This window comes from Clinocottus analis, unplaced genomic scaffold (assembly GCF_023055335.1).
Source record: "Clinocottus analis isolate CAN_PGR_092001 unplaced genomic scaffold, fCliAna1.0.p SCAF_15, whole genome shotgun sequence".
Classification (NCBI taxonomy): Eukaryota; Metazoa; Chordata; class Actinopteri; order Perciformes; family Cottidae; genus Clinocottus; species Clinocottus analis.
In genome coordinates, this window is record NW_027175876.1 from 4,209,069 (window position 1) to 4,225,996 (window position 16,928).

Consider the following 16,928-nt stretch of genomic DNA (forward strand, 5'->3'; position numbering starts at 1 on the left):
GACATTAAAGCAATTAAAGTCAAAGGCAAAGATGTTGAAGGAACTGGAGTAGAATTTATTCTGAGTCACATTTGATGGCTCCGTTGGTGTCATCTACATGCTGCTGGTGTGTGTGCATGTATGTCTTTCTGTGTGTGTTCCACTGGCTGAGTCATATGTTCAATGAGTGGCAGAGAACAGAAGCAATCTGTGCCCCTTTGAAGCTAAATTCTGTGTGTGACATGATATGACATGTAATCAGGGGTGATGTGAAACCCCTCTGATCAAAGTTGAAGCTGGCAGGGCTCACAGTGTGTGTGTGTGTGTGTGTGTGTGTGTGTGTGTGTGTGTGTGTGTGTGTGTGCGTGTGTTTATAAAGAACATGTCACAAGGTAAAGCGGGATCAAACTAACCTTTTCCCACCAAAACCATCGCTTCTCAAACTGCTTTTGACCTTGAACCTTATTTTCCTCCGCAGGTACGAAGGTGGATGCGGAACCCGAAGGTGAGCGTTGAGAAGGCCCAGGGGAAAAGTCTCCCTTACTCCTGTCCAAAGTGTCCACTGGCCGATGACCTGTGGTACTCACACTTCCCCTCGCCGTACGGCTGCTGCCACTACGGCGGCCTGCACGGCGGACAGCACTGCCACCAGGAGCCGAGCTCGCCGTGCCCTGCCGGCGGGCAAACCAGCGGCCATGACAAGAGCAACGGCTGCAAGGTAAAAAAAAAACAACGAGCATTTAAAGGATCAAATTTGTCAAACTTAAGTCTGATTTTCAGAGCTTTATCCGCATTTCTATCCATTATTCCAACATTGTTTTCGCCAAAGACGTCACAGTCTAGTTTAACAATGCTAAATTATTCAATAATCCAAGGATGAAAAAAAGCAAATGCTACAGAATGTCTAGAAAAATGACTATAATTACATGTTTTTGCATCCCATTTTTCATCTTGTAAACCCTCAGATTTTTCTTGTGAGCCCCTCGAGGGGTCCCCAATCCACAGGTTGGGAACCGCTGAGTCAAAAAGGTTAAACAAGCGAAATATTTTAGCCATATTATCATAACCATTTCATTCTGCAGAGGTTCCCTTCAGCTCTCCTCCCTGTAGTCAGTGTTGGAGCAAGTAAATGGCCAATATACTTCATTTGATACTGTTTTAACGTGTGAATATATGTTTTCTACATTTGAGGAAACGTAATAGGAAATGTAAGGGCAACGTAATCTATTTTGTAACATGTGCCATACAGAGGGAAAGTCCACTCCCATCATCTTCTCTACCCACAAACCTCTATCCACCAACACTCTCTGTAACAACAGAGTGCCCATTAGCGCTTATTAAAAGAAGTCAAAGAAGCGGAATAGATATTACCAACCAGGAGCCGAGATATTGTTTCGTTTGTCTTTATTCTCCCTTTAGTAAGCTCTATCGTGAATGTCGTTATAACATAAACATTAAGAAGACTGTTGTTGCTTAACGCGGGCTGGTGTTGCTGAAATAGAAATTGTGGACATTGTAATAAACGTATATAAATAATGCACTCCAGTGAATACTGTCAACAAAGGTCTTGCCCAAACACACACCCATTCACTCTCATGCTGCTGCTGCAGGTGTCCAGGTTGTCCTTGCAACTGCAATTATAATAGCCCTTCTCCTCTTATCAATCATCATACCCATCAGATGGTTCCCTGCCTTTGTGTGTGTGTGTGTGTGTGTGTTTCTCCAGTCCCATGGGCGACTGGAGAGAATGAGTCATCACTGTCCCAGCAAGACAAAGCCACACTGTGCACTGTGTGTGTGGCTGCGTGTGAGTGTGTGCACCGAGAAACAACATTGACTCATGTAAGAATTCATAATAGGGCCGTGTTGTTGTCCGTCGGTCGGCTCTCTTCCCTTCAGCCCCTAACTTTATTTTTTTTTTTTCCCCTCAATTTCTTCCATTTGGCTTTGGATTTCTTCCAGGTCGCTTTATCTCACTCTATCTCTCCATCAATTCCACCTCTTGCCCTCACAACTAATAGATCTGTCACTATAATGTCTCACTGGAGATAACCGGGGTGTGTGTGTGTGTGTGTGTGTGTGTGTGTGTGTGTGTGTGTGCATGTGGAGTAAATGGCTGTTGTGCTAAGGTGAGAGCAGGCGAAAGGGTTAAAGAGGAGGAGTCTTTGTGGTGAGTCATAGCTTGTTTACACTGCATAGTATGTGTAAAGTCAATGCAGAGCCACTGTGGCGTTTAACAGGACTGGCCCATAGCAGCAACTCCAGTGTGGTGTTGTGATCCAAGACTCATTCAATGATTAACCACATTCAAACTGGAAACTTACAACATGCAATCAGCAGTTCGATGCCCAACCTAAATATGGGCTGAAATGCACGCTTCCTGCGTTTGACTTTGTGTGCCTTTGCCAAATAATCCACCGCGAAAAAAGAAAATGCAGCACACAGACGCCATGTTCTGCCCCGTTCCCTCCGCACTGTCCCAGATCTCGGAACACTCTGTCCACACACTTCACAACCCCCTAAAACACAACCGCATGAGCGTGACGCTTGTTCGACAACTGGAACAGTAACTGAAACATTTTCCGTCGCGTGTCAGATGCGCTGCTCCGTGCTCGAGGAGGCCACCCACGTCTCGACTCGGATGCAAATGAGCAACGCTTCAGTGGGAAATTTGTCAAGCCATCAAAGTGAAAACTGCATCAGTCGCTGTCTAACAAGTGTCTCAGACTTAAGGAAAGTAGGGTGATGACGCCGAGAGGCTGCTCCTGCCACATTTTTTTTTCCGGAGGAGGAGATGAATAAGATGCCAGGCGTTGACAGACAGTGTCAGCTTAGGCCTATATACTCCTAAAGTGTGCAGAGACAGAAGGGAAAGCTTCAGGGACATGTGTCATGTTCTGAGACGAAGCGCTTCATTCTTTGCTTTTCATGCCGTTGTAAATGTAGAAGTCAATTATTGTTGAACACCGGATCCTCGGTATTGGCTTTTCTCATTTGGAGCAGACACTTTTGTGGCCAAAGTTGTGACGAACCCCTTTGAGGTAAAGATAAATAAATGAATGATGAACTCTGCAACATTTTAGTTCATGTAAAGACCTCTACCTGGGTTGTTCTCGCTCCAAAACAGCTTCCATGACACCTACAACTCATAGAAAATCCAACACTGCCGATTTCTTTCCTTCTCATTACGACGCATCAGCGCCATTTAACATGCAGGTAGCTTAGCTTAGCCTTGACCCAGTGCTTTGTATAGCCTTCACCCCTCTGCTGCTGTAGTCTATCACAGCCAAGGCTAAATATAGACCAACTTTATGGCGCTGATCTCATTATATTATAAAATCAGTGTACATTTATGGTGCCTGCATTGCTTTTTCCATGGGGTAATTACAGCAGGTACAATCAAAAAAAAGAACAGGACGGGAGGTTTACTTTAAGTAATTTGTAGGAAATTAGAATTGAAAATAGAAAAAGGCTGAACAATAATGACTGGATAGGAGAAAAATGAGCGCAGTTGAGGGATTGGTGGAGCGAAGGAGAGAGACGACACACAGGAAACAGCCGTGATAGAGAGAGATGAGAGGAGCTGAGAGGACAGTTTTATTAAAAGGTGGAGGATGAGGTCAGAGCATCTGCCCCACTGCCTGAGCATGGCCAGAAATCAAAAGCATATAAATCCTCCTGATAAGGACGTCCTGTACTGTACCGTTTATGCAACGTCACACTGTCAGATACGGCACATTCACACACACACACACACACACACACACACACACACACACACACACACACACAAAGCTAATGCAAACGCAGCCTTTCCTCTAATCTCCAATCAAACCCGTACTGTGCTTGATGAAGACTGAATTAAAAATGAAAACAACGTGAACTTTTGCTGACTGCTGGTTGTCCTGTCACGTTATCTTTCTTGTTATCGCACTTTCAGTACTTTTCCAGAATCTCACTGAAACTCCAGAAGACACTTTAGATTGCACGTTGTAATCAAACTACGACTGGAATGTATCATCTAGTCAGATACAAGAGAATAATACAACTGCAAAATTGCTTTTTAATATTCTATTTTTATGTTGTGGATGATATCAGCTGTTTCCAAAGTGGCTTATGACATCATTTTTCTTTTCCTTATGGCCATTTTCCGGGTATGCATCATGTAATGGTGTTGTTAACCAGACAGCGAGATGGAGAGATGGCAGGGGAGGAGGAAGGATGGAAGGGAACAAAAAAAGATTGGGGGGGTTGAAGAAATCCAGCAAGATGAGAGAAGCCAAGCGTGTCCAAGAACAACAGCGATTTTCATCTAGTCCCAATGCAACCTGTGTTGTCGACTATTGATTAGATCTCAGCCAAAAGTGGAGGCAGAGTAGAGGTTGAAAAACTGAATATGAATTCCTTGCAACCCCATTAGTCTGTGAGGTAAGCTCATTTTGTTTCTGTGTCGGTGGACAGCTGGAACTAAAAGCTTGATCATGCTATACCTTGTCCTCACAGTAAAAAAAAAAAAAGAAAAACACAAAGCTCAGATGATCAGTGACATTTAAAGTGTATTTCTCATGAGGAAGTTGGCCGTACGAGACGGTGACGAATCTCCGTCTCGGCCTCCCTCAGTAGTGACGAGGCCCTGCGGGCTAAGCGCTGTTCTGTCTGGATGAGAGAGCGAATGAGACCGAGAGGAGGCGATTGTTGGCGGATGGATTTCATTCAAAGATCCTGTCGAGTGAGTCGGTCAGTCAAGTACAAGTGCAATTCAGGTGTTATAATCAGATGACGACCTGAGGGATTTTAGAAACCGAAATGCCCACAACTTTAGCCCACATAGTAACTTTTAACATTGTCTTCTTAGAAAAGGAATACCAATGCAATGTTTCTGTTGGACTTTGAACTGTGGACTTTGGCTCTTGACGTACTTGAATCTGTGAGGTGTCTTACCTCTGAGCGGGAAGTAGATCACTTCTTAATGAAGCTAATGGTTAAAGACTTGAGTGTCATCTTTGACATTGGTGACTTTTTAATGGCCCTTAGCTGACACTTTCAAGGCAAGGACTCAAATTCTGAACTCAAGCAACTGTTAGCATTGAAACGGTGCTCTGGGTTTAACATGTTTTTGGCTGATTTGGTGTTTTTTCAAGTCAATGGTAGAAACAGTATCATGCAACCAACAAACAGCTGTCTACAAAAGGACTATCTGAACAAAACTGTTGTGTCGATAACTAAGTGCCCCCAGTGAAAACATGAACCCAGTTCTCACCTCACTTGCTAAACAGGTTTCCTCTTGAAAAACTTCACTTGAATCCCAACTGTCGATGCATTTGCCATGAATTGCACACTTGTAAACACAGTATTTTAGCTTGTATTGGGAATAAGTAGATATTAAGAGGATCAACCCACAAGGTCCAATTATATTTGATACAAAGAGTTACTGAGAGAGAAAAAATCAAATCCAAAGTGGTTGGCTTGTCATGCATACTGAACAAATACCATGGAGAAACGCTTCTCGCTCCACACTTCTGTTTTACACTTTTAAACAATTTAGCTAATTGACTCAAAACTTTCTTTTCTCCTTGTTAAAGATCTCAGCACATATTCATATTCACGCCACAAGTCAGAACCCCCTGAGTCTTTCACACTCTGCAACTGGTGAAGAAACAGTAGTTGCAGATTAGATTAGCGTTCACTTTGTGTCAGTCTGGCACACTTCCAGCTCCTTTTGTTCCTCCTACTAGTAATACTGGTAAAGTCAGCTGGTTGACAGTTGAAAACCTTGCCTTTAAATCTTATGGAGTCATGTTCTTTATCCTTTACAACCATGATCATTAACTGCCACCATTCAATGCTCTTCCTGTTGTTATGGTGTTTTTTCTCTCCTCGGATTTCAACATATTTAAGCAACGTTGAAATGAGGAAACAATCCGAGGCTCTGGAAAGCAGTTTTAAGCTACACATAACAATGAGAAACTACTAATCCTTTGACATTATTTTGTTCCTAAATCCAAATACTTTGGTAGTAGAAGAATGTAGTTGCAGTAATACATTTTCTTGCATCATTTCTCTTCTTTGCTCACACACACACCAAAATGGCACAATGCAATTCTTTTTGTTGCTACTGCAACATTATACAGGCTCTCTCAGCCAAAGCACAAAGAAGGAGATACATGCAAAAGACACTTCATACCTTTGCTGCGGTTTGCTGGATTTGTCGTGACACAGAGGGATGTTTGACTTTGTTGTGTTTTACCCCAGCTATAAAAAAACTAGAGGGGAGCTGAGGAAGGAAAAGTGAAGCAGGTGATGTGTGATGTTAAGAGCCATCCTGTCTAATCTGTCTGGTTTGATACAGATAACCAAGGCTTTCAGTGTACTTAGAGAGAGATGTGCATGACTGCAAGTTGAGTGCTGAAATGTACGGGGGAGTGGTTGTGATGAAGTGACACATCTTCATTATTGATAAGACCTTCAGGTTGTTCAGTGCAAGAGTGCATGAAGAAAGAGGTTAACCGTGAGGACAGCTGATAATGACTGATGGATGGGTATTGACAGAAATGGACTGACTGAAATTGACTATCGGATGAATATTTGTGAATAATCAGTCGTTTGAATCTTCACAAGACTCAAAAAAAGGGTAACTAATTCTGTATCCGTTCCCACAACTGTTGTTTAATTTGCACCCTATTTAGGAGATCCACCAGTATTCTCCCTTCCTGGTCTCATTGGAGGGGAAATTGGGAATTATGCTTGTTTTAATCTACCCTGAGAAACCGGCTAATCCCATCTTCCATCTTGATGTTCCACAGCGAATGCCAAGAAACTGCTGAGCCACAAAGACTCAGCAGCACCTTGACTATGCAGTGTATTTTTTGTCTTCCATTCTCACACTCAGCTCTATTCAGACTGCTTTGTGCATTAAGGTTTTGTGTTATATGCCTCTCACTCGACAATTAAGCCTTGAGTTGACCTGATCTGCTTCCAGGTGGACAATATGTTTACTCATGGTATCACCAGCGTAAGACAAGCTGTTGTAGTTTTACTTTGTTAAATACTGCATTTTGTTGTTCTGTTGAAGCTTTAGACCTATTGCTCTTACGGTTATTGCATGTGCAGTTCAAGTCAACCTCAAGACATCATTCTGGTTTTGTAGCGCTAAATCCTGAATCCTTGAACAAAATCTAACGTCATGCAGCAACAGAAAGGAGAAATAATCTAACGTTCATAGTCAAGATTTTGACTGGACAGTAAGCAGTGATATCCAATTGCAGGAGTAAATATAATACTTCTTCAGTATGTATATATTTACTCCCTCATTTTGATCCAGGTTTTGAGTTAAATGTCTCCATAAGTATGAGTTGGAAGATTTAGGTGACTTTTCGAAAGACACAATCAAAACTATTGAACATTCACTGTGTTCAACATACCCATCAGCCTCAGCTAAACCGTGTGTTCATTAGCTAATGCTAGCATCACATGCTAAACTAAGATGTAGCACATACTAAATAGCATGTCGTAGCAGCCGTGTACAGATGCTAAGCACGTTAGCATTGTCTTTGTCAGCATGTTAGCCCGGAGACATTAGCGTTTCAATTACAGCACCACGGCTCATGTATTGTGATATGTTTGTCTATCTTATTGAGACAGAAGGCAATGCTTACTGTCAGAACAATGGTGAATGAAACAATAATAGCCCAAGCAGTGAGTAAATAGGCGCTTCAGCTTTTCATCTACACGAAAAAATGCAGAGCTTGAGGCACCTGGATGATCGTGAATAGGACTATTAGTCAGTGAAGTCAGGGTTGACCTCAGCACTCAGGATAGATAAAAAGGGTCAGAATATTACCCCAAAGGATGAAATTGGACTTGAAGCAGTTTGGGGTCAACACCCCAACTTACTTCTTTGTCCGTTCCCCTGTTCAATAATAACAATGTGGTTCTCTCCGTCCCGCTGTCTCGCTCTCGTTTTTCAGGTTGACTCTCCCGCTCCCTCTTTTTCCAAATCTTTTTATACATTTTTTGTAAGTTTGTATTTGCGATCAAGGACCGAGAAGCGCAAAAAAAGAATGTCAGAAGACCGAGCAGTGACCTTGGTGTTAATGAGCAAGTCTTATCTCTGTCAGGGAATGGGACGACTTGTGTAAGAAGATCTCTCGCTTTCACTCTCTCTCTGTTTATCTTTTTGTCTTTCAAACATATTTTTCTTTGTCTTCATATCTCCACCAGCACCTCATTCCCTTTCATGACCCCACCCCTTCCCCGCACATGCTCTCTCGCCTTCCCCTCCTTTCATTTCTCTTTGATCCTGAGACACATGTGGGCCGTCACACAGCTTGTTAGAGGTGGAGGAACACACCACGGAGAGATGGTAGAGGACGGGGAGGGAAACGCAGGACGATGCAAGATAAAAAGGGCTCACCAGGAAAGAGGGGTCATATGCTAGTTAATAACACAACATAAGAAACACCTTACAATGCAATACAGCAACTTTAAATATCAGTTTAGAAACGCATATCACTTATTTTGTCAGATTGGATAGATAAGCAAATAATCTATAACATGTCTTTCAAACACTATGTTTCTGACCTCTGCACCTCTCTGTCAGTGCTGTCTTGTCTCCACTACAAAGGGACTCTTCTGATGTGGTATGCATATGTTTAACATAATGCATATTTGCAGTGTACTCAATGTCGCTGTGAGTCATACGGCTGCATGTTTTCAGTTGCAGCTTTATCATACATAACTGAATTTTATGGCTGCAGATCATCTGTATGAGAGTAAAGGGCAACTCTTAACGTAAAGGTTTTACGTAACTCTGTCAATGACTAAGACACTGTTGTTGTTGTTGTTGTTATATATCTTTACAAGATGATGTGTACAGAACACAGGCAAAGGGCAGTTGTAGAGGCTAGTTGAAGGAAGGGGTTGGATGAAGTCTGCTATGGTGTGTGATGTTTGTACTTCTTGATTTGTGGAATTTGTGGCTGATGTCTACATCCTGTAGTATGATCATTTCCCTGTGTTATATTACTTCCTGAGTTTATGAGGGGAAAGGACACATCATATATAGGACAGCCGGCCTTACGCAACATAACTATATAGCAGGGCCACTGTTGTCTTGAAGAGTCAAAACAGAAAACTAGGTCAAAGGGAAGGGAAAGAAGTTAAGAGAAAAGAGTCTGGAGATGGCGTTCACATCGGTGTGAGGATGTGTTGTACTTCCTGTGCACATATTTTCTTACCCATTGAAATAATGCATGGTCTTTTCTCCGGAAGGTTCAGGAAGAGGCCATACGGTAATGAATGATTTGCATGCTTAACATGTACAGTTCAGCCTAATAAAGATGAGTTTATGGGTCTGCACATTCATAACTGAGAGACACCGAGAGAAACATTGTTTGTGACCTACACATGGATACATGCACGTTGTCCACGACTTCATTTATCTTTACGGTTTGAATTTGGCAATAAATATGTAAATATGTACGTACTTTATGTACACATTGAGGCTAGTTGTTTCCCCATTTTGCTAAGCTAGGCTAAGCTAACCAACCACTGGCTGTAGTGGCACTTAAATGGCCCGTACTTATAGCACTCAGTAATCTAAAGGTTATTGTACTTTCTTGATTCTTCTTGTTCTGAGTTTGTACTCATTGTTGCACTTATTGTAAGTCGCTTTGGATAAAAGCGTCAGCTAATTTTAATGTTATGTAATATAGTGTTAAACAGACAGATATGAAAGTGCTATCCGTCTTCTCCTGTGTCTCTCCATCAGAAAGCCAATACACATATGCCCCAAACAAACAAACACAAACACACACACACACACACACACACACACACACAAACACACACACACACACGCGCTCAGCATGTAACGGAACGGTATCATATTGTGTTCGACTCTATGAAATTGTTTATATCCATTCTGTCCTTCCAGCACTGAGCTGTAATTATAGTCAAGGGAGCAATCTTTCTTGCACGGGGAACATTTTTTTTTGCAGAGTTGCAAGTTTTGGACTCTAACACACAGGCACTCGCACAATCTCTATCACACAAATGTCCCCATGCCAAGTTGTGCTAATGGAGAGGCCAGGAGAGCAGCAGCCACTGATAGAGGCCTTGATAAGACTCATTTGAAATGGCTGCAGTCACTGAACCTGTCCCCTCTGTGTGCCAAGGACACCATTTGCCTTATATAACATTCTGGCTCACTGAAATATCCACATACAGTGTGCAATTTGGTTTCCTTAAGATGCGTTCCTTGATCTCAGCTGACAATTTGCCCCTTGTGTCTTAAATTGTCCTCCCTCACCTTCTCTCTCTCCTGTAAATGTGTTTGAAGGATATTTTATGGGCTTATGCCTATGATATGTATTCAAGTCAGCGTTGCCTGTCACATGCTAAATGATTGAGGAGAGTGGTTTCTGATGAAAAGTCCTCAGGAGGGTGTGTCAGTGTGCAGCTGTCACAGTAGAGGAGATTTCTCCCGAAGCTGAGAACTTACTCACCGCCTCCTGTGATGCAGATGTGTCTGTCAAAGTGAAGATGTTGACTTTAAGCTGTGGCAGTTTGCTAGCTGGTCATAAATCATGCTTTTATTCCATTTATAGTACTTGGTTTTAAACTATTGCAAAAAAAACAACAAAAAAAAACAAAACACACCTCTTATCTTCTCTTACAGGTCAGAAAGTGGAAGATGCTGGCTCGCCATTATGGCGACGGTACCGGCAAGCAAAAGGCAGCGGAGTCAGACGCCCACCTGGGTGGTTGTCCGTCCTGGGGGATGAACGCATCGCCCCTCCTGGCCAGCCCCGTCATGCTGGAGTGCTCCATCTGCAGCGGGCCCTACATCAGCTACGCCCTGGAGGACACCTGGCAGCCACGTCAACGCACACAGGTAAGTTAGCCTACAGCTAATTCAATCGCAGGGAGCGAACGCTCTTTTATTCCAGTAATCCCAAAGCAGGGGACTTATGCATGTCCTTGATGGAGGTTTTAAGGCCCAGTCTTAGATGTTAGTCATGGCATCAGCAGCATTTGGTCTAACCAAACAACAACTGCTAAAAACCAGTCTGAGAAATCTTGTGTGATGGCACAATAACAGTGGATTTCCACGGTAATGCAAAACATAAAAAATAAGTGATATAAAAAGCAAATAGTTAATGTAACTACTTGAGTGAAGCAAGAACACAGGAATTAATAAAACTCAGTCCCTAGTTTCTTCCTCTTTTCATTTTCTTATTCCTTTGAGTTTTGGCACATACAAACCAAGGACAGGACGCTTACAAAATTAATTAATGGTCAAAGTGAAATATGTCCTTTCTTCTATGTTGAATGTGCTTTATCTTATGACTCACAGTGAAGTCATACAAGCTTCTACTTCTCCATGACCCTCACATGGACAAAACAATTTTTCCTCCCTCTCTTTCTCTCTTTTCCTCTGCTTTAACAACCCTAAATGTTCTGTCTCCTGCTGGAAACATAAAGTCGCAATTAAATATTAATAAACAGAAAGCCTAGATTCACCATCTCTATGGATACGACTCCCTCAGATCTCCATCCTGAATCAATAAACAACCCCAAAGAAAGTGTGTGTGTGTGTGTGTGTGTATGTGTGTGTGTGTGTGTGTGTGTGTGACTGATAGATACAACTGCTGTCAGCTATATTGAGATTTACACGGATATGAAGTGACCATGTCATCTGCATGCAGGCATATTGTTGAAAGCATCACCTGAATGGATAAACAATGTGTTCTCACGCTTAAACACACGCACACACACACACATGCCTCAGCTTGTCTCGCTCTCTGAAAACTGAGTTTTTAGAGCTGCAACGTGGAACAGCAAACTATAAGCGAAGACTGTATTTAACAGCAATATACTTGCAAAGCAAAGTATACTTTATACAGCAAAGTCTATTAGTGACTACAACATCAAGGGCAACTCATATCTGACACGACAGTGTGTATAAAACATGATAAAAGATGATAAAAACATTTGAGCAAAGTACTGGGATTTTGAATCCGGGACAATTAATTGTAATGGAATATTATTACGGTCATTTACTGAAGTAATCACCACTGCCCACATGTTGTCTTTGTGAGATTAAGAGGGCCGTTTAAAACTCTCGTATGTCTCTACAGTTTGAAGGTACGTTGCACAGTGAACTTCGCTTACGAAATCAAGAAGCAGTTCGTCTTCTTTTCATCCTGGCGTTCAGTCTCACTCAAGCACAATAATGCAGTGTCGTCATTTTGTTAGAGCAGAGGCTTCTCACCGCTTTCAGCACAGGACTCAAGTGATTTAATGCAGTCTCACCCTGGAAACCCAGCCTCATTAAAACACGCCATGTGGGGAACAAACTAAAAACTGGGACACGAACAAGTCTGGATCTGAACCAGTGGGTTTTGAAAAATGTTGACTCAGAGTGCTGCTGTTTAAAAATGGTATGTTTCTTAGAGTCACTCTTTTCAAGAGCTTAGCGCAGTGATTTATAAACTAGTTAGTGTGTTTGTTTGTTCAGTTATGACCAGTTCAACCGGCTATTTTTTCGAGTCGAAGAAGAAAAAGAAATTGGTGTAGCAAAAAAAAGGGGTTTTAAATTGCTGAGCTATCACATTGAGATTTGTCTTCTGACTTCCTTGTTGTGGTCTCAACCGCCAGATTGGGAACCACTGGCCTAGTTTGTAGCGTGGCCATCTAATTTTTTAATTCATCTAATGAGGACTTGAACAAAAACAGTACGAGCCTAAGGGCTGTACAGTTCCACAATGCGCAAAACACCTTTCATAATTCACTGAATTCAAACAAGAAAATATCCAAAACCGGATCTGCAGGGCCGCACACGACAAAGTCACCGGGTTGCCTGACGCGTCAGCTCAGTTATTAATGAGTATGCATTTTAGACTTTGAGATAATTATGTGATGCCTGTATGCAATTGGAGCCACAGCCTGAGTCTCAAAAGGTGGGTTTGTATTTAATATATACTTTTATGTGCATACTTTTTCTCATTCAATTAGTTTTTACTAAGTAATGCCATATTTCTCCCCCAGGCGATGGACCTGTACTACCACAATGAGTCGGACCCAGACAGCTATTGTTGCGCTGGCGACAACAGTAAGTCTTTAACTCAACCTGTACTGTTGTATTCTGCCACTTCCTCCTGTCTCTCCTTTTTTTTCCCACCCATCTTTCACACCTCTGTTCTTCCTACCTCTCTCCGTCATCCCTCGCCATCAATCCCGGCTCATTTCTCTTTATTATCTGCCGTTTTGTTTATTCGCCCCATCATTCCAACATAATCCTCATTCATTCTCTGTCATTCTCTATTTCTTTCTCGTTTGTTGTTTTGGCTTTCCGTCCAATTGTGATGGCCGTGGGAGCAAAAATGATTCAGCCTGCACGCAACCCGTGTAACTTTAACTCAACTCACCATTCTAATCCAACCTCTGAGCTGCCGGGATAATGACTGTTGTTCATAAACCAAGATGACTACTCTGTTGTTTTGTGGAAAACCGGCTCGGAGAGCAAAACAGTAGTTACAGACATAATACTGAGCGCTGATCATCATCATCATCATCACACGGTAACCTTTCTCACATCTGTTCACAACTATTGTCCCTGGCTGCAGCAGAGCTATGTGTTTGTTTCTGTCCCCGGGTGAGAGCGTCAGTTTATAGCCAACATGACTATAAGTGACTGGTTTTAATTTTCCATCATGCCGCTTATTTGTGCCACAAACCATAATCCCGACCAAAGTCCACAGTATGTGTGCTTCTCACGGCTATAAATTCATTTTTTATTGCTACCCTTACCGTTGTTGGGAATCTAGCGTGAGCTCTGATGAGTGTGAGCACGTGTGTGTTTGAGCTCATCGTACATCATTTCGAACAACACATTCCTTTATTTTGAACTGTGAAACGATTTCAAATCAATTTCAAATCTTTAAACTGTAGTTAGCAGATAAAAAAAAGCTAATGTATAACGTGTCATTTAGAAAAAAAAATGCTCTACCACTATTTTGCAATTTAATGTAACATTAATTTCCACTTTTAATAATAGGCACATCTTTGTCACAGGCAGTGAAGCAAGTTAAGTAAAAGTAGCAATACTGCAATGTAAAAATACTCCTAATAGTGCATTTAAATAAGTTCACCGAAAGATGCTACATTAGATTCTCAGAGCTCAATAAAGCGGCGTATAAAGATACGGTGGAGAAATGTTTATCAGAGCAAAGAACAAAGTGGATTTTACTCTGTGTGTGTTGTTACCCAAGCTCCTGCTTTGTTTTCATAGCCCAGCCGGTCGCATTTGCACTTTAGTGCATTTTAGTGCATATAAGCGTTCCCCACTGGCTCGCTAATCGCCGCCGCTCCGCACTGCTCTCATGGGGCAGCGTTGGATTGTTATTACCGAAGCATTAATGTGAAAGTAGTATTTTACTGTTGTACATCATGGAGGTGTAGCTCACGCTCTTGGCTATTTTAATCTATAATATTGTTTTACACTGGACTATATTATCATTTTACTGACATGTAAATGCGCTCTGTGCTACTGCAACAACAAAACACTGCAAATGTTCAGGTGCATGCAGCCTGCTGGAACAACTCTCAGAGAGGCATGTGACACCAAACAAATCAACACCCATATTCTGATAAAAAAAAAAAAAAAAACGTTTTTCACTGGGAGTAGTCTGCTCGTTAATTATGGGAGTTTTTTTCGGCACATGGAGAGACATCCAAGCAATTAGCCGAGCTGGTGACAAGCTGTTTCTGTGGCCTCGGCGGTAATCCTGCTACACCCTGTTGTTCCGAGCGGAGCAATTAGTGGCTTTCGGAGCACGAAAAAAAAAAGTGAGTTGCCTATGAGTTATTTACGGTGACGCAGTGATGTGTGTGACAGAAGGAGCAGTGGAGAGCAATGGCCGAGTTCCAGGGATGGATATAATAATAATAATTAGAGGGAGTAGAGTTCCGGCTGTCCAATTTCACAGAGGAACAAACAGAAACAGTGCGTTCTCTCCCCGTGGGCTCGTGTATCCAGGAGCACGTGCTGAGGATAACCTCATTAAAACATGTTAGGACGCTCATCCTCTTGCTAAAGAGCAGTTGATCAGCATTTATTTGCCCTGAGATGCCAACATGTTCAGTTTTTATGACATGTGACTCCATAACCTGAGCGCGTGTGTGCGTTTTCTGTTTGTTATTTTTTTTTCCAGTAAAAATAACACCAACATTGCAGCTCCATTTCTGAAGCTGTTGTTTACTCCTCTCTTCCTCATTCGTGACACATCGCTCACCTGTGTCAACCTGCCCTTCATGCAGGAACACATTCCCTCTAACACACACAAATGTCCACAAACTGTACTTATTAGTCCTTCAAGACACTCCCAAACCAGAGGATTGTCCGGACATGTTGTTTTCTTCCACTAAACCCTGAAGATTTGCACTTGGACAAATTTGGGTGTGTGTACTGTATTCAAAGCCAGGGCTGCCAATAACATAATCCTTGTTCCCTCCATCACAACCTAATTCTAGCCTTAATCCAATAGCCTAATTCTTGCCACTCTTTGCAAACATGCTCTCACTTTTTGGGGCATCCTGATGGCCTCAAGGTGAAGAACGCCACTTCACGTCTTTCTGGACCTTAGTTGCATGACAATTCCCATATTTATTTCCCCATAACTTCCTCATCTCTTTAGTGTCACTGCATAATAACGGCATAACATTCCCCCCAATTTCTTTTATTTAATTTTCTTAATTTTAGCTTTTGATACCTAAGAGTTCCTAGAAATAGTAATTACTATGATTACTAGTAATTACTTACTAGAATTCTACAACGTTGCCTGTAAAGAACATAACTTCTCTTTATATTAATGAGGAAATAGATTTGTATTTCTTTAACACGGCTTCTTCATTATATCCTTTATTATTTATTTCCATGTATGTTAAATTGTATTGTTCATATTTTGCATGTTCAGCTGACCTGCTGTGCATTAACTATAGCAATTGAGATTAATTGGTAATGTTCTACCAAACAAGTGACAGTTCAATCAATTAATTTCTAGGAAATGACTTCAAAACTCTGTGATTTAAACAAAAAAAGTGTTACCAAACACACACACACACACACACACACACACACACACACACACACAGAGACCAGCAGTCACCTTTAACAGACAGAAGCACAAGAATACTGAATCCCAAACGGTTTAGTAGGCTAGCTAGCCAAACACCAAATAAAAGCCGAGCTGTCTTCTCTGAATGGCCGAGACCTTGACGTAATGGTGTCATTTGGGTTCTCACCGCCGAGGCTCATTCGCATTCATCGGCAGATCAACCGTCGCCACAAACGTCCCCATCATCTCCGGACATTGACGGAGGAAAGAGATGAAAAGGGTTTAAGTGCTGGATGTCATCTGCCTGAAGGCAGCGTGGTTATGGGGATATGTTACTCTTTGTGTCTACGGTAGGTGTGTGGGCTGCGGGAGCGTGTGTTTATACTACAACTCTAATATCATGCTCCTCAACCCCTCCGGTACTGCAGCCAAACCTCTTCCTGTCCTTTCACGAAATGCCCCCTAAGTAAGTGAGAGTGTGTGTGAGAGAGGGAGAGAGTGAGTCAAAGCCGGCTTTGGCATCGATGACAGTGCCACTAGTGGGTTACATAACGGACCAGTGTCTCACATGCAGAGAAAGGCAATAAACACACAGCTTACGTATTGTAAAGCCTCCTCTTGTTCAGGGGCCCAAACAGTTTACAAATCCAAAAGGGGTTAGAGGGCCAGATAGGAAAAACACTGAGTGGACCTTTAGTAAGTGATGCTCTCTCTCTCTCTTTCTCTCTCTCGTTCTCTCCTGATCGTATACCGTAACACCTCTCCCTCATGTCTTACCGGGGTTTCACCACAGATGCAGACACAAGAGCAGTGCTAACATCCTGGTGGAGG

General features: G+C 42.2%; 1 protein-coding gene across 3 annotated transcripts in view; it reads left to right on the forward strand.

Annotated features, from left to right (window-relative positions):
• sgk1 (serum/glucocorticoid regulated kinase 1) overlaps positions 1-16,928 on the forward strand; it is a 30,278-nt gene that overhangs the window by 5,042 nt on the left and 8,308 nt on the right. For 2 of the 3 annotated variants that reach the window (XM_068576483.1, XM_068576484.1), the window contains exons 3-5: positions 458-697; positions 10,658-10,873; positions 13,030-13,093. In XM_068576483.1, coding sequence (XP_068432584.1) covers positions 458-697; positions 10,658-10,873; positions 13,030-13,093 — 520 coding nt within the window. The other variant, XM_068576487.1, reaches the window with a different exon arrangement.